The 21,965-nt window shown below is 34.5% G+C and overlaps 1 protein-coding gene across 1 annotated transcript in view; it reads right to left on the bottom strand.

Annotated features, from left to right (window-relative positions):
* CDH7 (cadherin 7) overlaps positions 1–21,965 on the bottom strand; it is an 82,645-nt gene that overhangs the window by 20,785 nt on the left and 39,895 nt on the right. Inside the window, exons 5-8 of the mRNA XM_030500606.1 lie at positions 14,481–14,600; positions 12,171–12,338; positions 10,593–10,780; positions 1,125–1,378 (exon numbers count right to left, since the gene is read on the bottom strand). Of these exons, the coding sequence (XP_030356466.1) occupies positions 1,125–1,378; positions 10,593–10,780; positions 12,171–12,338; positions 14,481–14,600 (730 nt within the window). The remainder of the gene's footprint in view (positions 1–1,124; positions 1,379–10,592; positions 10,781–12,170; positions 12,339–14,480; positions 14,601–21,965) is intronic.

Below are 21,965 nucleotides of genomic sequence, written 5' to 3'. Positions count from 1 at the left end.
ATTTTTTCAACTTGAGATTGCTGCTTTAGAAATTACAGAGATACACTAAAGTCCCAATGTCACCTTCAAGGCGTGAAAGTAAAAATTTAACATCACCAAAAAAGATGACATCCAAATGAGTTTTGTACCCATTTTCTATGTATGCCCTAAATGAACAATAATAATGAATTAAACTTGGTACTAACTTTCAGTTGTGAATGTGTTCCTTCTCATATAGATGTTTAAGTTCACAAAATTCTTGAGTCAGAAGTATTACCCTTTAGATCCTCTGCATGTTCCTTTGACAATTATTATTACTACTCTCCATAAGAAAAGCTATAAGTAACTCATTACTGGTTTAACTTAAATGGTGAGTCTTTGTTCTTCATCTTTGACCTTAGATACAGACAAACATAAGATTGCTAATTTGTGTTTTCTTATGGTTTCTTTATGAACCTGGACATTAGACTGTGGAAGATGTGTAGGTTCTTTACAGACTGAAGGCAAAGAAAGAGACCCTTGGCAATTTTCACACATCTGTAGTATTCATATGTTTTCCCATTTGAATGAAAGATATCTGACCGCAGCAAAACTTACAAAAGCCAAAAGATAATTCCATTTACCCACTTGGTCTAGGAGAGGACGCGTCTTGTCCTGTCCATTTCTCTTGCAATAAGAGTTTTTTCTAATGTTTTAGTGTGGGATCTCAGCTCTGGTTTACCATGCAGGACTCTATGTGTTATTACATTAAACATGCATATACACACACATATATGGGGGGTTTGTTTGTTTAGGTTTTTTTGTCCTTGTTGATTTAAGAGAACATAATTCATTAGAAATAATAGAAGACTCCTCCTAAAGTTAAAGAGAAATAGATATGAGTAATATGTTGAGGTTTTTTCATTTGGAATCCTGAAACTGTATCTTCACTTCTTTGTTTTATAGAGATTTAAATATATTCTTTTTTCAAAGATTGTATAGTTCAGGCATACAAAAGTAAAAATAAACAAACTCGTAGAACATCTCAATCTCCTTCTGCAAGGGAAAAAAAATAATTTATGGTTTTTATTGTAACCAAAGACCCTCTCACAGCAAAATTAACAACTTCAATGGTTTAAATAAATAAACAATTAAGACAAAATTACCTGACAGGGCTATTTGAGGCATCTGGATCATGGGCCGCTACAGTTCCAATGATCGTGCCCACCTTTGCTGCTTCAGACACAACCAGGGAGTACAAACGTGAAGTAAACACAGGTGGCTCATCAACATCTTCTACAATTATCTTCACTGTCGTCATGTCACTGAAGGGCCCCAGACTCAGGAAGCGAGGGTCAACATGCATATTTGCTGCTTCTATCCTCAACATATAGCTTGTCTTAGCTTCAAAATCCAGCTCCTATACAGGTGAAGTTAGTTATTTGGAAATTTTATTACCCTGTGATATTGACACAAAACTTTCACGTAAAACTATCAATAAGTACAAAATGAACTTTGCCATTTGTATCCAACCTCCACTTTTGATTGACAGAGCATAGCTGATGGCTCATTTTTTTAGCTTTGTCAAAACACTATTTGCAGTGTCTTTCTAGCAAATATACTACCCAATGACTTTAATGGTAAAAGTATTTCTACCATATGAACGAAACAATAATTCTCTGAGTTACTGGCAAAACTTTCTATGGCTTCTATGAGGACCAAATTCTCCCCCATTATTTCACAACTGTGAATCAATACTTCTTTTTCTCTTATTCACATTTTATCTAAAGTAATGTCAAATACCTTATAGTATACTACCCAAACATAAGAACTCTGTAAAAATCACTAGTGAAAACACCTCATTTAGACATTTGTGGGTGGGTTGTTTGTTTTGTTGGAGGTTTTCTGAGTAGCATTGGGATTGACTAATCATATTACTCTAATATCTGTATGAATTTGTGAAGAAAATATGGCAGTCAGTTAAACTTCATTGTTTGTATGACAATATTTTGTACTGAGATGCAGCCTTGAGATTGTTTTGGTTTATTTTGTTTATTAAATAAAATTCACTTTTTTTTTTTTTTTCACCTTCATTAGGCTTAACTTTTCTTTGATGAAAGTACAAGTTTTCTTTAAAGAAATTCTTCACTGGAATTAAAAATTACTCCCACAACTAACGGTATATTTGTTGTCTGGAGGAGAGTCACATAAAGAAAATCATTTTGGAGGCGAAAAAAGGTATCTTACTTCACAGGCAATTATCAAAAGAAAGCATTGCATTAATGTTAGCACCGTTTACCTTATATCTACAGTCTTAGTTTGTCAGCTTACACCAAATGCCAAGCTAATTATTCCTTTGCAATTCCAAGTTTAATGATTAAAAACAACAACAAAACACCCAAACATTTCTAAAAACTGCAGTCTGGTTACTCAACTATTTTTTTAAAACTAGAATTCCAAATGTATAAAACAGATTAAAAAGGTTTTCCACAGTTCTGATTCTAAATACATCATAGGGATCTGAAATGTGCTTACAAAATAATCTGACAGCATCTGCAAAATGTCTCTGTATTCACTCAGAGGAACAGCAGAGGTGAAACATACATCTGTTGACCTACAAATGTGAGGCTCTAAGTTCTCCATCGAGTTTCAGTAGCATAAATCCCAAATGAGCAACTTAAAGTCAGCAATTATGCTGGTGCTACAATACTGCTGTAAACAGTCTAGATTTAAAAATGAAAAATGAATTCCAACACATCACATTCAGAAAGGCACTGAACTTTTATAACCTCTATGTGGCAACAACAGTTTTCTCCAAATGGGAATACACGTGATCCTCATGTTGTGCAAGCTCTTACTTGCATCGAATCAGAGCTGTAGTATCTATAGTTCTCCAAACACAGATATGCCATAAAAGAAAGGTTTTCTGGATACTGGTCACTATACTGGATACAACTGGTCAGTATTTATTACTAAAGCATAGTTGCTGGGATTTTTTTTAAATTTAATCTTGGTTTTATACTTAAAATACAATTTTTGTGCTATGAAACTAACCTCAAAGCCATCATGCAAATGTAATGTGGTGATAGGATGATGAAAAATGTCTCAGAAACAATATTGTATGGTGATAACAATTAAGGAACTGATATGATGAGCAGCAAGGTTAAGAAGACAACCAAGCACACATATTTTAAGACTTTACATTTTCTAATAAAAGCATCATATTAACTAAAGAAATTATAACCTGAAGAATGTCAAAGGCTGAGATTTGTTGATCTAAAAAAAAAAAAAACAAACAACCAAAAACCAAGCTTCTAGTGAACTATATTTTCGATCAGAATGTACAAAGATATGTAATGGAGAAGGGGAGTTTAATTCATTCTCATTAATCAGTGATATCTGTTGAAATTGAATGACTTAGATTACAGCAATACTTAATCAAATACGTTAAAATATCAGCCTAGAGAAGAGAGGGCTCTGGGGAGACCTTATAACAGACTTCCAATACCTAAAGGGGGCCTACAAGTAACCTGGAGAGGCACTTCTTAAAAAGGCATGTAGGGCCCTTGTAAGAACAAGAGGGAATAGCTATAAATTGAAAGAGATCTAGAGATTAGACTAAGCATTAGGAAGAACATTAGTTAGGAAGAAATTATTTACTATGAAGGTGGTGAGACCCTGGAACAAGTTGCCCAGAAAAGCTGTGGGTGTCCCATCTCTGGCTGTGTTCAAGGCCACATTGGATGGACTTTTTGGTCTGGTGGAAGGTGTTCCTGCCCATAGCAGGGAGGTTGAAAGCAGATGATCTTCAAGGTCCCTTCCAACTCAAGCCATTCTATGATTCTATGAAATATATTATGAGACTGAAGACAAGATAGCTTCTTATGATATGCTGATGGTAACACCCTACTCATCCTAAGAAAAAATATTATGACAATTCTGATTTAATAAAGAAAGTGCGTAGAGCACAGTATATGTAATTGGACAAATTACATAAATTTTAACTTGAATAGATTAAAGACTATAATGAAGAAATATTATTTAAATTATTTTTTTAAAAGATCCTCACGTTTCTATATTGATTAAAGAAGACTAAATTAGAACTTTAATACCTGAAATCATAAAAACATGTTTTCCATGTGAATGTTTATCACAAGGGTTGACACACACTTTTAAATCATTGTATTTCATTCTTGTAATGGAGAAATAGTTCATTCTTTGACTGAATTACAGAAGTGTTAGACTAGCAGAGAATACACAAAGCCTACTTTCATTAAAAAGTTATTTCCTCATTGAGAAGGATGAAAAAGTAAAGATATAGATGCATATTCTGAACAGGCTTGCTTACTAATAGTCGGTTTCACCACCTCCAACTTAGCCATGTACATCTGAGAAAATCGTCATATGGTGCTTACTATGAGTATAGCAAAATTCTTTTAGGGAAGAAATCAGCTGGTCTGCTTTTGGATGCCTATTTTTCACCAGTCACTGGTAAGGAAGTCTCAATAACTGGAAGTAAACATCTGCTTTCAATGACATGAATCCTGCCCTAGGATTACTTCAGATACCTTCTTGTAACCAGTGCTGTTGATAGTTTCCAAAAGCTATAAGGGTCTTTTAAAATGAAAAATAAATACATAAAAAATCTATTGTATCTACATATACAGTGGGAAAGAGCTGGTTTTTAGAAGAGAGAAGTATGGATTGTCAAAGGTTTTTAAAACATCAAACAGTATTGTGTTATACAGGGGTAATAATATTGTTTTATTTTAGTTCTTTGTAATAGAGTTTATCTATCTCCTGTGGGGTGTGACAATCCCTACAAAAGCTGCAGTCATCATCTTCAGCCTGGTCTTATAAGATACACATCCTCAGATCCTGTGGTGAATACACAGGTAGCAGGTTCTGAGGCACAATATAATCTTGGAAATTAAACAAAACCTCTAAAATATAATTAGTATGCAAGAGTTCTCGACCTGGTGGAAATGTGTCAACAATTCATAGATAGTATAATGAAGACATTACATACCACAGACATTAAAGAAAGACTGAAAAAGTGAACTGATAAGATTTCCTTTTTTTGTTTCTTCTTATCCAATTATCACTAATGTCTGTTATATAGAGTGTTATTTAACTGGCGTTTGGATCATACCTTCATTATTTCCTGCTATAACAAAGGCACGAGATTCCAATAATGGAATGCCACGTCAACAGACTACTACAAATCACTGTATCAGTGTTGAAGGTTAAATGGACAATGTACACTTCAGTCCTTCAGTACAGTGAACAGAGCTTGACAGCTTTATTAATATCTGTGCATTAGTGTTATCTGATTAGATCCTCTGCACGATCCATTCATCTTTCTCTCATACGAAGGTTGGTGAGGTCTTTCTTCCTTTTTTTTATTTCCTTTTAAGGGGTAAGAGTTTTATCCTGTCTGAAGGAAATTACAAAACAAGTCATCTGTACTACAGGGGATGAATATGAAGTTGTCATTCACAGGAAGCCCATTTTTTGTAATGTTCATTTTTTATTGTATGGTAACTTTGTAATAATGCACTTTTCAGAGGTGAAAATCCCATTTTTAAGTCCAGCTGAGGTTTTATATTGAAAACTGCAGTACATCAAACAAATGCACATTATCTCTCAAAGGAACCATGGAAGCCTCAAGTTCTTACGTTGGAAACTCTGGTAAAGAATTGAAAGAAAAATTTCTAACTGAAAAAAGAAGTGAAATGTTAACCGTAATAGAAAGATAGCTTTTCACTCAAAAGCTTTTGCATAAGCCTCTCATTTTTATAATTGTTATCATTACTTTTAGAGTGAACCCGGGTTTTAGAACAATCTCTTAGCAGTCAGTTTCTATGACAAAGTACTTTGCAACACTATTTTCACATTTTGTCCTCTAACATTCAACGGCTGGTGATATTGGTGGTAGGTCTGTGCATTGCAGGGGGAGAAATGAAGTCAAAGTGAGCAAAAACTGTACCTGGGAAAATCTTAGTGCTTGTCGCTTGCTCCAGTAAGACATGACAACCCTCTCTCTATAGTCTTCAGGCTTCTTTTTTTGCACTTAAGTCCACTGTAATCTCTCCATAGACTTCCAAATGGTTTGAATCAGACCTCATAACCTTCCAAAAAGTCACATATCTTACATCTAATAAAAATAGATTTTACAGCCTTTTTTATTATGAAATTAGCATTACTACTTTAAGCACCAAGTATTTGATAAAGGTGTAGGTGGATACAGATCATCTGTCAGGTTTTTATTGTAAGATGTTTTGCTACAAAGCTATTATTATTACTGAAGTCTAACTAAAGCTTGCAACTTTGTGAATAAAGTGAGGTCTGTACTTACATGAGGTCTTTTTCTGTACTTTATTTTTAGGAATTGTGCTACAAACTACAAACAATATGGTCTTTTGTGTGCATTTTGCTTAGAGAGTGAAGCCAAGATTTCATTCATGTATATTACAATCAGGTTTCTGTGAACAGTCAACATGAATTCACTTTGAAATTGTACACACATAGGTTTGCATGGACACTTCAGAATTTGTTCCGTTAAATGACTGAATCAGCATTCACTTCTACAAACATTTCTTCAATTCAAAGGTTTCTACCACAGAGACAAATCCAACACAGTTTTAAAAACTTCAATACATTCAGAAAAATTACACTTTTCTTCCAAAAACTCTCACCACTGTGAAGTGTAGCTATGCAAATTATGTGAGTCCTTACTAACAGGTATTAATAGCAGAATGTACATTACAAATGAAACCACAGGAAGGCATTGATCCTACTCTACAGATGGAGAACTGAGTCACAGTGTGAACCAGGATAAAATTTTCAAATACTTCTAAGAAATATAAATACCCAATTCCTTTTCAAAAGCTGTACAAAACACATTTTTTTTCTGAAAAGATCACCTAAGATGATTGTTTTCCTAAATCCTGCTTAAAAGTAACTTACACATCTAATTTAGCTTTACTTAGGAATTCACTACAGAGAGTGTGCCTACAGGGTGCGGAATAGCCAAACTCTAACATTATTTGCAATATCAGAACTCTAGCACAATGTTTGAGTAGGTGGTATCTTTAGACTGCTCTGTACAGGATAAAAACAAAGGGAGAGTTCTTTTTCTATTTCACTTGACAAGCAAGAACTTCTCACTTATATAGTAGTAGTAGTATTTTTAGTATTAAATAAGAGAGAAAGTAGGAAAAGACCCCAACTAGTTTTCCCACTGCTGACCCACCCATCCTGTAAGCTGAGAATACTGCTCTGAATTGTGCTTATGGATCCCATTCACTCGTTTACACCAGCTGCTGGAAAAGTTTGTCTTCTAGCATTTTCGTATCTTTTGCAGGTTGGAAACAGAGCATGGCATCCTAAAAACAACTTTGGCACTTTTATGTAACATCCTAGACACATGTTGGGCAAAATTTTTACATTTGAATTCAGCTAATGCATTGCTGAAGATGGTAGGCTTTTTTTTTTTTAGTGTCAATAACCAAGTAAATGGTTAAATACTGGATTTTACTAGCTCCTTTCATAAGATGAAATTCTAGCTTCACTGATCTCACAAAAACATCAATTCTACCCAGATTTAACCTCCTATTATTATTTAAGCCATAAATTCATGAACAAAAGTTAGTCCTTGTCCCAAAGAAAATTTTGAAAAAGTGGGGTTTTTTTGTACTTAAGCGACTTGCTGGAATACATGAACTTCACATCTAATTCATTTAATTTTGATTCAAACATCTCAACCAGCACAAAAGCAAATAAGTTGTCATGAGTGTGTGAAAAAACACATAGCAGCAAATATTGTATAATGGTGCATACATGATCCTTAGTTGTGCTGCATAATAAAGTACAATCCTACTGTTTTCCCTTTGGAGGGATAAAGACCAAGTGGATGAAAACACAGAGAAAGTATTACTTATCTGATACTGTATGGTCAAGAGAGTTATTATGAGTACCAGCCTATTGTCAAAATGTTACCTTGAACTGAGTTTTAATCTAATAGCTAGCATATGCTGACATTGGGTACTAGGCAGCAACAGTACTAGCATATTGGGGAACAGGTAATCCCCAGTCCTGCCAGGGCTACAAAAGGATGAGAACTACTACTATTATTTGAAAAAAGCACTGTTCTCAAAATGCTTAGTGAAAAATCCATCCGCAATAAATCATGCAAGCCAAAGAGATATCTGGATTTAACAATGCAGAAGAAATACACATAAGGAAAGAATACGCTCCATATTTTGATGAATATCACTGTTAGAGTAAATCCATTATTTTTTCTGCTGACTTTTGATGTTTTGAAATCTCTGTGTCATTGGGTGCAGAGAAGAAAGATGTTCAAATGTGCATAGAAAAAACCCAAACCAAACAAAAAATTAAACACACCCATATCTCATTCACTGATTTCTCACCTTTCAAAACAATACATGCATTAGTCAAGTCCATTATACATAAGTAATCTTGGAAAATACCTGAACATGCAATAATTTTCTAGTATCAAGATTCTTGGTATCTATTTTTACAAAAGTTTGTTTTCCTGAATTTATATAGATAAATAATTTATTTGCAATTTTTGCTGACCCCTGGGCATTTTCTTTCATATTCTATCCACCTGAAACATACAAAAGTCCTGCTTTGCTTATTGAATTCTTAAATCTCACTTCTTTAAAATTATTTTACAAAATTTTAGTTTTTTTGCTTGATGTTCCTGATGTGTTAAAAAAAAACCAAAACAAATAAAGCTCTTAGCTTCTGGTGAGGAAGTAAACTTTTCAAGTTATCTCAAAACAGTTATGCTTCTAAAAACAGAATATAAAATCCTCCGTTTCTGTGTGGATCTCCAATAACCAAGTGACACACTTTCTGCATAACATCCAGCACAAAAATGAATGGAGTGTCTTCATCTTCTCAGAAATACTGGCAGCGATGTTCATGCCTAGCCTGCTCATTTGTATGTACGACTGCACCAAAAGTGTGCAAAGATAAAGCGTGCATCTGCATTTAGAATCAAAGTGTGCCTTTTCAGAAGTTTTTGCCTTGGAATTTTACTGCTTAATGTGTACACAGACATGTCACCTGAACATATAAATACGCAGGAGTTTAAAAGGTTGGGCATGCATTTCAAGTCTGAGCCGTTTCTCAAGCCTCAGCTGATTTCAGGGGCATGAAAAGGAGGGTGTTAACTGCAGTCAGAGGTGTACAGAACATTACGTGCTGGATAGCAAAATGTTTAGGAAGATTCCAGGCTACAGATCTAATTTCTTCCCTGATTCTTTACTAACAAGCACACATTGTCATGCAGGGATAACCATTGCCCAACTCTGTAGTGATCTGGCAGGTAAGGCTCGGTGATTGAAGCCCATTTAACCTGCGTACACTGTCATTGATGGTCTTCTATGCACTTGTTCTCCAAATTTTTGCCTTGAAAAAAGATTATTCACATTACACATATTAGGAACTGATCTTTCAAGGGTGCTGAACATCCTCCATTTGTTGCGACATCTATAGATGCTTATCCACTCTCAGCAGGTGTTCAGGACATCAGAAAATTAGAAAATTGCAACAGGCCCTGCTAAAATTGATGCAACACAGGAGGAAAACCCAACCTGAACCAAAACAAAAAACCCCACAACCAGAAAGTGAAGTTTACAAAGATTAAAGAGTATATAGGCAAGAAAAATTTGTTATGGAATCATATTAACTACAAACCTAGGTCCTTGTTCAGGAACATATTTACACATTTTCTGAAAATGCCAAGTCAGTCCACATTTTAGAGGGTATTAAATTGTTTAGCAGAGTTAGCACCATAGATTCAGTATTGACATTTCCAAATATTCACACATTAAGAGTGTGTAATGAGAGAAGAGATTTCCTGATCAAAGTGTTGCTTTGTTGGGTTTTTTTTCCCTATTCACCTCAAAATTTAAATTTTCTTGCAGAATATTTCAGCACATTTTTATTTTGTAAAAGGGTACTCTAAAATATGTTGCAGCAAGGTAAAAATGCTGATATTTAATATTTTTAATATGAACATGATTTTCAATTTTAAAATGTTATTTTTCTAACTGTACATATAGAAAGCTAAGAAGAAAAAATATTTCTTTAAATATTTCCATGTTTTTGAAATATTTTTATAATATATTATTTTGTAAACAATTATTCTTACTGATACATAATTTTAATGTTAGTAATATGTGCCTTCTGAATAGAACAGTATCAAACAAAGAAAGACAATCGAATTTTTTTTTTTTGTTTTAATTATGTTTGGGATCTATTTTGCATTTGGAGATTGCATTTTCACGTTATCTCTTTATTATCAGGACAAATGAGATGAAAGCTTAGTTTCACATCCTAACTTGTTTGTACAGGGGTTTTAAAAAAACCAAAACAATACAGCTATTGACAAAAAGACACACAATAATTTTCAGTGTAAGTAAGTCATTAAAAAGCTCAAAATCACAAACACACAGAAATGCAGGCAAAATATGCCAATGGAAACTTTTACAACAGATAAGGCTTTTAGACTTTAGTACAACAAAAGCTTGTACTCTCATTACCTGCCCTTATCTTACACAAATACAAATTGAATCAGTGAGAAAAATCAGATTTACCTTCTGAATTGTTATGATTCCCTCCTGGGTGTCTTTGTCAACAGAAATTTTAAATACTCCCAAACCATCACCATCCACAATCTTATACTCCATTTCAGCATTAGGTCCCACATCTGCATCTGCAGCTTTTATTCTGGCCACCACAGAAGCCACTGGCAAAGACTCTGGGACGTTATACTGGTATGATCCTGTGAAATTAAAAAAAAAAAAAATTAATGACTTTAGAGCCTTCGGGGACTGTATGCTAAAAAACAAAAAAACCCCACAAACCAACAAAAAACCCAAAACAAAACGAAACAAAAAAACCAAAAACCCCCAATCTTCTTAACATTTGCCTTTCTTTAAGATACTTGAATATTTACTTGGGCTACCAGAATATATTCTTCAGTTTAAAATAGATTTGCCCTTTTTTTATTAGGTTTTCCTTATGATGGACTCTAATTACTATGGCTATAATTTCTTCCTGTGACAAGAAAAGTACAAGGCAAAGATGCAGAAATATAATTCGAAACTCAAGTGCAAATCATGAGGTGAATGCCTGCTACAGAGTTCCAATGCAGAAAATGTTTTGCTTTGTTTTCCACTAAAGAGGAAACAAAGCAAGTAAGTCAAATAATAGCAGTATAAACTCTTATTATTTCATAGCTGTGTATGTTGATTAGGCAGTTTGAAATCTGAATATGACTAGACATAGTTATATATTAATTTCTTTAACAGTAAGTACATCATTTTTCGTTCAAATAGAAAATTATATATATGCTATCAAAAGCATATCTGAGTGCAATCTGTAGCCAATAACACCCTCACCTTCAAAAATAACTTCAGTTATTCTATTATTATTTCAATCAGTTTGTGGCTTGAAATAACAGGAAATCTATTACATACAGATCTATTTTTTATATCATTGGAGGTGAGGCTGGAGATGACATAAATACATTATTCACATTATTTTTATTCTACTTAGCAAGGACTTTTTTCTTTTAGAAGAAAACACCCCAGACAGAATGGTCTTAATAAACTGAGCTCTTCAGGTTTGAGCATACAGCTGTGCTTGTTTATTTGGTTAGGATGAGAATTACCCTGGTCATAGAAAGTAAATGGAATGAAGATAACTTTCTGGCTCTTCTGTGATTAACATCTTTGGAAACACCCTATGCACAACGTAAATCCTGCTAAAATACCAAAGGAATATGAAGAATTAAGAGTCAAGTTAAGAACTATGCAGTATGAAGTCTAAATAGCAAGAGCGAAAAATCTATTAAAGTGTATATTTTTTTGTCTTTATTTATAGAGAGGAAGTAAAATACATTAATTAATGTACCTGCTGTACATCATTTTATTTTAACTGATCTGAAATGTAGCAGGTAAAGAAAAAAGATTCTTCCATTGTAGTAGTAGTAATGATAATGATAATGATAATAATGACAACAACTACAATAATAATATACCTTTCTGTCAGTGATTAACAAAGTACTTAACATGGAAGCTAAGCACTCTTTTTTAGAACTAGCATGACATAAAGAAAATAACAATGTTCAGAAAAAATATTACAAGTCATATTTTTACAAAGTAACCTACGCCTTGGAAAGCGAGGTGGGTTGTCATTAACATCAGTCAGAGTGACAGTTACAGATGTAGTCCCTGATAATCCACCATTTTGTCCAACCATGTCCTTTGCTTGAATAACTAGTAGGTATTGGTCCTTGGCTTCTCTATCCATATTCGGAAGGGCAGTCTTGATAACACCTGCAGTAAGACAAAATATGTCAGTGGTTGCACAAGCAAATACGTTACTGTGAAAGCTGGGTTTGCCTTTAAAAGGCAGCTACAGAGCAATGATTGCAACAGGAGAAGAATGAATTAATTTCAACACTAATATTCCAGTTTTTGACTAGGAGCTGAACTTCTTTTTAGTCACCAAAACCCACCAATATTTATTTAGTACAACTTTCTTTTGGTAATGCCATATATGACTTTGCATTCTGAACATCTTCTCCCTGAACTATAGAAAATTTGTAATAACTCGGGTAACACTCCCTTCCGTGAAAGTTGTCATCATCTGTGTTTGATTTCCCACTCTTTTAGAGCTAGGAAAATCAGAATATTCTGTATTCATTTTTAAGATACAAGATCAAGATTTATTTCACAATATCTTGAATTCACCACATTAACTCTGACTAATTTTGATATCATACCACACTCCACATATCTATGAAATTATCTCATTTTACTTGAAGCATATATTTGCTTCAACAATACCCACTGCTAAAGCGTTAGTGCAATTAAGATTCTTTTATTACTTATTAATGGAAATACTGTAATGTTTGAAATAGTTTTTGTTTTGTCCATTTGATGATATGCAAACAATTTGCAATTAATTGACCTGAAATGAAAACAAGGAGAAAGCTCCATGTTATATGCTTTCAGTTCGGTTGATACATATCAGAAAATAAATGTGCCTTCTCAAATGTGATCAGTTTATGAATATTTCATGCTCAGTACATAGTACAGCAGCTAACTTTGATTTCCAGAGAGGCAACCCTTTACTCCACCAGCACTTAGTGTCAGCAGCAAAGGAAATATAAACAAACTAAATAAAAGAGAGGTGCATTGGGACACATATCTTTTCATCCGATAGTTGTTGAATGTTTAGTTAGAGTTTTATTTCTTTCTTCCCTTATGAATGCAGGACTTGCCATTAATCATCTCTGGGTTGAAACGTCTGTTTCACAAACAGGCTGCTTGGCACTATTTCACCCATTTTACAAGCTATGTTAAAATACAATTAATGTACAATTTCATAACATTATTTTCCTACACTGATTTTTCTGGCCTGCTGGCTTTTCTATCATAGCTAAATTGCCAGGCAACGTTAACCAATGATTTGGAAGCTAATTACCATGCACAAAGGGAATTTGAGTATCACATCAAAGTGAAAATGTATGCAAATGTTTCAGCCTCAATCATTAAAGATTTTAACTTAGAAGAAACTATCATATTGTTGTGGACCTGTTGTAATATGAAGGTAATTATATTACTTATTTCTGCAAGTTCAGATGTTAAATAGTGTTGCCTTTTGGTCATAACATTGGGATTCAGGTCCGATTCACATCACAGGTTATGGCAAATAGGGTAAATAGTTTGTTTCTCTTTTGTCTCAGTTTGTTTTTCTCTGAAATAAAAAGTATATATATTCTCCATGTTGGTGTAAGTGAAGGCTCAGGCACCAAACTCTACTGAGCAGAGTGAGAACTTACTTTTCCATTCTGTGAAATGATACAGTAGAATGGGTAAGGGTTATTAAACTGACAGAGGAGTAAAGTTGCATTTTGTTGTGGCTAAAAATATTCCTAAAATTTCACAAAAATAGGAAAAAATCTCCCACCAGTAATTTGTTTTGGAAGTGGCATCAAAATATTATATCAGATAAGGATAGAAAGTGCCATGCTTTCTTTTTCAAACTAATAAAGAAAAAATATATTTCCCACAACAAAGCTTCAGTTTAAAAAGTAGAATGGAGAGATAAATCTATACTTAAGGAAATCTGGCTATGTGGGATTAGATATTTCTAAAACAAACATCTACAAAAAAACTTGTTCACAACATCTTGAAATTTTCATTGATCAGAAAGACAGCAACATGTGGCAGTTCAGGGAGCTAGTAGATTGACAAGATGATAAAAGTTCTCATTCCAGCAATGTCTGCTCATCACATAGCTCAGATGTGTTATTTTCATAATCTATTCTGGAACATAACAGGTTAAAACAGCAACAAAATAAAAATGCATTCAATTATCCATAAGACCACATTAGTAAGTTCCTAGCAAGTTTTAATGCATTTCCTCCCCCACCCCCCAGGCATTACTGCAGAGAGCTTGTAGAAATATACCTGTTTTCGGCTCCACAGAAAAGTAAGGTTGTCCTTGCAATATGCTGTAAACCACTCGAGCACTGTTGCCATAAGTAGGATCATCTGCGTCAGTGGCTGTCACTTGAACCACAGAGGTACCTGCAAAATGTTTAAAGGACTATTGTACATAAAAGATCAAAAAATATGAACTATACTTCTTCAACATGCTGTGCCAATATATACCTGAAATGGTATGAGGTGGTGTTTTCACAATTATTCATCATTTCCATGCTGATTCAGCTTAAAATGCAAGGTCCTCTTTGTAAACCAGTAGTACCAGCTGTTACAGCATCCTGTCAGTGTCAGCCTCTGACTCACAGCAATAAAAAACATCTCACTCAGTAGCTCCCCCTCTCTATCTCTGCCTTTGGCTGGTAGAGGGTATATGAACAGTATTTCTTAAAAGATGGTGATGCCTGAAGTATGCTTAAGTATGAAATACAGTACTAGTTTCCCTTTGAAAAGAAGTCTGCATGCTAAAATTGTAATGAGTAGTTAAGAGATTCAAATATACATACATATATGTTTATATATTTTGAGAATTGTACACACATATATATAAAATTAATTGTAACCTATAAAATTATTTACCCTGTTTTGAAAAGATGGCTAGAGAATTTTTGTGTCAGCTCAGAGAAAAACTGGTGAGAGCTGTCTCCAAATTCCTTTTAAAAGTACTCAGTTCCTTCAATAATCTGCAATACTTCAGTATCAATTGTGATAACAATCTGCTGCATAAACATTTCTGAACAAGAAATGTCTCTATGTTGACAGGAGTAAGAAAGTGAAACATCTAACTGGCTAGCAAGAAGGACATATTTTGTGAGGATCTTGTTCTGTATCTAGCTCCTATTCATTATATTTTCAATGTCAGTTCCTATTTGTTTTGTTTTTTACAGCAGCTTCTATGATGTATGCTGAGAGCACGATAAAACAACACTTGGGAGCCAGGGCCTTGGCCATGGTCATCACCTTTTGGCAGCCAGAAAGTGCTATTTTTTCTCACCGGCAGTTTGTCTGGAACATTGAGACCTTCCATTCAACAGCCCAGGGACCCATTTGGAGGTTAGGTTGCAAATTAATATTGTAGCAGTTTGGCAGATGCCCAGAAAAGGTCTTCAGCAGAGGATCAGATCCCTTCATAAATTGGATTTAGACACAAGACTAGAGAAAAGCATTTGTTAAAGAGAGTGTTCATTTTCCGAAGGAACACATTTTGGACATGTGAGAATGAGACCAGAGAGTCTAGAAATCACTCTTTAAGAACATACTGCAATAGCAGGTGTCTAGGGTGAACATAACAGAAGTTGTATTGTGGTCGGTTTTATTTGGACTTTACCAGGAAATGGGTGAGACAACCTTCTGAAATTCTTCATGTCTGATCTAGTATGCCCTCCATCCATTTTCTTCAGCTTTACAATTCTCAGTTGAGGGTCATAAATGGGTCCTGGGACCAGGCTGAAGGTTTGGAGAGGATTGAGTACAGCCCTCCATAAAATGGTACAGATTACTAAGGATGGGATCTGCTTGAAGGAATTCTGACCAGAAATGATCATTCATAAGGTAACTTTATCCACCTACTCTATGGCCTAGCTAACCCATGTTCCTGATCTCTCTTTCTGAAGTATCCATGACAAAGTATTATGATTGCAATTCTATTTTAATGCAATTTTTCTCTCTTGTGGACCGTCTAATATTTTTGGACAGAGAAAAGGTTATTCTCAACCTGAAATTTCACATACAACTATTAAGTAGATGGAAAGTTTAAAAAGAAAATTGGTAGTTAATCCATCAAGTCATTTATCAGTTATGGGACTTAAAATACATCAATTTTCTGTTCACCAGTAACTAAAAGCTTTGATTCAGTATGTCAAACTGATTTTACAGATTACTCTATAATGTAATTTCATACAGGGACCTATTTTAAACTTGCCAGAGTCTCTCCAGCCTTTGAGTACAAGGGTATCATAACAATTATTTGACATCCTGTGTTCTTTGTGAAAGCCAGGCTTACCACATTTACAAAGTCCCTAAGCCCTGCCAATGAAGCTTACAATGTCTGCAAATATTGGCAAAAGTGCTTATAAACCTCACACACTGTTACGTCTTTGCTCCTTGCTCTTGCTACTGTCAAGGACTACAGACCAATACAAGATCAAAGAAATTACAAGCTCTGCAACCTCAACAGAGACATTTTGGAAATCCTGTAAGCTTAGAAGTGCTTGTTTGCTGTAAAAATCTATTGATGTAGCAAACAAACCCTCTACATTCCGTGAGATGAATAAAGTCAGTATCTGAATCTAATTGGCTACCTCCTAAAGAACATAGCTCCTTTAGAAAAAGTGGTGGGGTTTTTTTAGGTAGAAATTCTAACATCAAATCTTTTTGCACTCATCCCACTTGAGCATAATCAGCAACTAAAAGCAATGATACTTTTCTTGTCCCTTTGTGCTAATCAACTTTTCCCTGACATCATGGGAGAAAAATCTTTTAAAACATCTGCTATTGTCATTGTTTCTTTACCAGTTGCACAAAAAACTTTGAGCTTCCAGAGGTCCTATGCCTAGAGGGAGATTTTTGCACAATATTTTTTTTGAAAAGAATATGCAAGCTAACATAAGGTATGCTAACTATGTGATAAGTCCTACGTATGGGAAATCAGTTCCAAGGAAATATCATGCATGGAAAGATCAGTATGTGAAGATTTCCAGAGAATTTCCCAGAGAACGCATATTTCTCTTGAAAAGCAGGAATTCCTTCAAGATTATTGCAATACAGGGATGTCCTAATTTTTCTTGCAATGGATTGATGTCAAATTCGTATGCTTACCTTGTTTTTAAAAAAAAACCCCTCATAACCAATAAATCTCTATAGATACTCATGGATAGTCAAGAAATCTATAGGCTGAGGAAAAATGGGTAGTTGCATCATAGTTCCAACTACAAAGGAAGAGTTTATGTTCCTGCACTGAAATTAAGTCTTCCTTCTATTCCTGAACACTTTGCTCTACCTCGTAACACAGGTGGTCAGCTGTCTTACATATGTCCAAGATTGGGACTTTTGGGTAACATCAGACAGCCAACAAACAGCAACACACCTTCACTCCATCCAGCAAAATGAGCGTCCCAGTAAATCTTGTTTATGGCAATATTGTTCAGAGCCCTAGACTGAACGTGTAAACAGGACACTAACCCTACTCCAGACTTTCATTAATGACTTGTTATAACCTGTAACTTCACAACTGAGACTTTAATTATTTCTTTGTGTACGTGATATGGATTGAAAAAATAAATAGGGACTATTTACTGAAAACATGCCTTTCCCCCTCAGATATTAATGCCTTTACAATTATTTTTCTCTACAATTATGTCTTTATAACAAGCTTGAATATCAGTTCATTAAAAAGAATTCTACGTGTAGCAACTACATAGACTTTTTCAGCAATTGCAGCAAACACTGAGGAAAATCAGTGCTGCGTATCAAAGGGTGTTCAGCATATTTCTTTACTGACACTAGCTAATAACACACTGAGTTTTGTATGGCTGGCACAGATTTCTGTTTTTTTGGGGGGGGGGGTTGGTTTTTTTGTTTGGGGTTTTTTTTTCCCCCCAGAATATTTAAGCTATCATTTTTAATCTAACCTTTAATAGACAGTAGTGGATATCACAGAATCACAGTAATCTGAGAACTTGACCTTTTTAAGCTCTGATATTAAGGAAAAAAAGAAGGGAAGAGTTTTTGCAGAGAGGATTGTGAATTTAGAACAGTATTTGTACCTTAACTTACCCAAGTCATGATTCAGCACTGTTTCCAACAAGTTGCAGAGAGCATCCTTTTCTGTGTTAGGGTCAGATAAACTGGTTGCTGAAGTTTATTTTGAGGTTAAGGTCCTTTTTAAATCTCCAAGTTTATTCTTTTAGAAGCCTCTGCACAGAGTTTTTACTAAAAACCTTGCTAGTGCCTTGTGTGGTATTTCACAAAACTTTTAAAATTAGTTTCCATGAGAAATGCTTATGTGAGTTCTGTTTTTAACATTCATGAAATCCTTTAAGGGAAAACTGGTTTCTAAAACTAGATGAACTTAACAAATGCTTATTTTTGAAACCCTTATCAATTGAATTGTAGCCACATTGACAAATGAAAAACAGACCTTTAAAAGCAGTCATTTATTAAAAACATTGGCTGATATCAATTAATGATCCATAATCTGCATAATACGCAAGACAATTCCATGATGGCATCACATTTCTGCGTCACTCAGTTGCTACTATAAATATTAAACATCTTTACTACCAAGTTATCCATAATACCTGTTTAATTCTTACATGCAACAGCCCAGCCTGGCTCTGGTATTTCTGTACTTCTGCCACTGGCCCTCACACAGACCTGATGCAGCAATACCTCTATAGTCTTTTCCCTCCAGGAGTGTGAAAAGGAAAAGACAGCACCTGGAGGCAGATTCTATCCTTTTCACCACCTTCTTGCCCTCCCACAGCCTTGCTAGGTAACCTTCACTTGAGGACAAAGCCCAAGAGTGGTCCCAGCCCAGCAGCAAGGTCAGATAAGGTGAAGCAGAGGAGGCTTGTATCTGGAGACACTTTCCCTTCATTCAGGCTCTCCAAACCTGCTGCCCACTTGTACTAAAGATTAAAGCATGATAAAAATATTTTTTTTTTAATTCCTCCCCTCCCCCTTTGGTATAAAAATAAAATATTTCTATCCATCTCTGTCAGAAATAACAAATGTAGCAAGAAAGATATTTGTTGCAAAGCAGTTGATATGTCTGAAGAGTAGAGAAGTTTAAACAAAACCAAAATTATGTTGAGTACTAGAAGTTTTATCCCCCGTTTCTGTGGTTATAAGCCAAACAGATCAGTATCTCACATCAGCTATTTTTGGCTCAACTTTACAGGAACACTCTTAATACTCTTTAAACTATAATTTTAAATGTTTTTGTTTGAAATATAACACTGCTAGACTTTTTAAGAAAGAGACATACTTAAAAAAAACCCCAGTAAAACCCCAAGATGATTTTCAGATAAGCCATATCTTTGAGGTTTTTGCTATGAATGAATTTACAAGCCAGCAAGATATTCACCTTATTCAGGATAATCAATATAATTGGGCCTGACTCAAATATAAATTGAACCTGACCTGAAGTCATTTCAAATAACAGAAAAGATTGACTTCAATTAGCCTTAGATAATGTCCTAAAATATTTGTCAAATAAAATACAGAATCATTATACTCACATAGATACCCTTTAGGTTAAAGGTTATAGTTCTCCTAGCTTTATAGTTAATTTGGGTTTATAATCCTGTGATCGCTTTCATTTTGTTTAATATCCAATTAAAAATCCTTGTCAAGAATATAATTTTAAACAAAATAGGAGAGAGGTACTTTGTTTCTCCTAAATATTTCATGAATGCTGTAGGTGATGAATTAAAAAATAGATTATATGTATAAATGGTGAATAGATGTAACTAGATGTAACTAGACAAGTACCACATAGGCATTTCATGGTAACCCTTAATACAGTAACAATGCAGTATTTGGTAGTTGTGGGATACTAAACATGAAGATGTTTAAAATGTACAGTTTCAGGAAATTCATGAAGATGAAACCACCCTTACTTGACACAAATCCCAGAGAGTACACAAGTCTCAGTTAATAATTTTGCACAATATTCCACCTGAGTTGAATATATATTTGGTGGTGTATGGTCCATATGGGAGAGAATCTTTTTCAATCATTGATATGGTAATGATCCAACAAAATATGCAAAAGCAGCTCATTTTGAAAAATAGTCCTTATGTTCTGCACCATACACTGTGCATTCTCCACAGACTGATTTCCAATATATTTTTTGAACAAATGGAGCATGGGTGAGGGGTAGAGGCATGGATTTGTGTGTGTAGGTAAACCTCATATATCTGTAGTAGTTGTCCATATGTCAATATGCCAGTACAGGACAAAGCAGGGAAATGTAGAGATATTGCTTTCAGGGCACAAGACAAAGGAGCAAAACTCTAATCACTGCTGCATGCTTCAGCTCACTTAAATGATCTAATTCTAAAATAAAACAGCAATTATCTATATATTGTACAGAACATATTTTTGAAATAGTGAACATCTAAGTTTTGCAGTCTTAGACTATCTGGTTATCTTGCTTTTCCAAAGTGCAGCAGTAAAAAGATCTCATTGATGTATCATGACTTCATCTCCTCCCTGACACTCCTCAAAAGCTGTGGTGTCCATTTTTCTTTCCAAAACTATTATTGTCACTTTTGTCATCCTCTTACTGTTTGAGTGACAACGAACAAGTTTCAAATGAGAAATAGTGTCCATGGTCACTACTTAGGAAAACAAATAAATAGAAAACTCATTAACAATGTTTTACTCATCTCCTATTGGCTTCTAAACTGAGTTCCAAATGCAAAAGCAATGTCGACTAATGATTGTGCAGGGCACTTAGGCAGGTTACTGTCTCTCTAGATCTAATTCAGAATAATTGTTTAACGTCCAAAAACACATGAAGTAGTATTGAGGAAACTAGAAAATTATCTACGGGCAGTCTTACTGTAACAGTATCATATTTTGATATGGTTTAAAATTAGTCAAGAAAATCATACTTTCAATAAACGTATGACTCTATTAACCTGTTGTGAGACTTCCCATACACCAGTTTCCATGGAAGCAGATTAAGTTCTTCTGCTTTTTTTAGCTTCATGCTTGCTTTTATAATTTAGAGTAAAATTTACCAAAATGTCTCCAGGCCAAACTCCTATCTGGTCTGAATCAGCACCTGACATTTGTTCTCTTTTAAATGAAGAGATAATGGATTTAATGTTTAAACTCTTCCCTAATTCAAACTCAGGAAAAATTAGAAATTAGTGTTTCTTCTTATACGACAGAGTCTGAAAGACATTCTTCTCTGAATCTGCTGGCAATTTGAAACTATCTCATGTTGTACCCCAGTCCCTGCTGCTTGCATGTATTTCCTGGAGAGGTGGATTTCAGCATTAGAAAAGACGTATAGTGAACTGTTACTGATATATGCAACACTTACCAAAGAAATTATGCAGTAGCAGAAATTTGAAGAGTTTGTTGAGAATGGACTTTATCTGAACAAAATTATATATTATCACCTCTGAATACTATAGCATAGGTGTGAAACTTATTATTGTTAATGAGAATTACAAAAGAAAGCCTCTGGGCACTGGAATGAGAAAAATACCATAAAATGCTTATCTGAATCCCTACATAGCTATTTGAGTTTCACAACATTTTTGAAAAGGTAAATACTTAATCTAGAGTGTTATCTCCAGTTCAGTCTTGAAATATCTGTTGCAGGTGCCACATAGATAATTAATTAGGTTAGTGCAATACAATAAAAAATAATGAAATTTTTAAAAAGGCAATAGGAACAAATTTCCCACAATACCAACAGTGTATTATGCACTT

This window comes from Strigops habroptila, chromosome 1, assembly GCF_004027225.2.
Source record: "Strigops habroptila isolate Jane chromosome 1, bStrHab1.2.pri, whole genome shotgun sequence".
Classification (NCBI taxonomy): domain Eukaryota; kingdom Metazoa; phylum Chordata; class Aves; order Psittaciformes; family Psittacidae; genus Strigops; species Strigops habroptila.
Note: the sequence above shows the minus strand (reverse complement) of the source record. Positions and strands in the feature narration are given on the sequence as shown.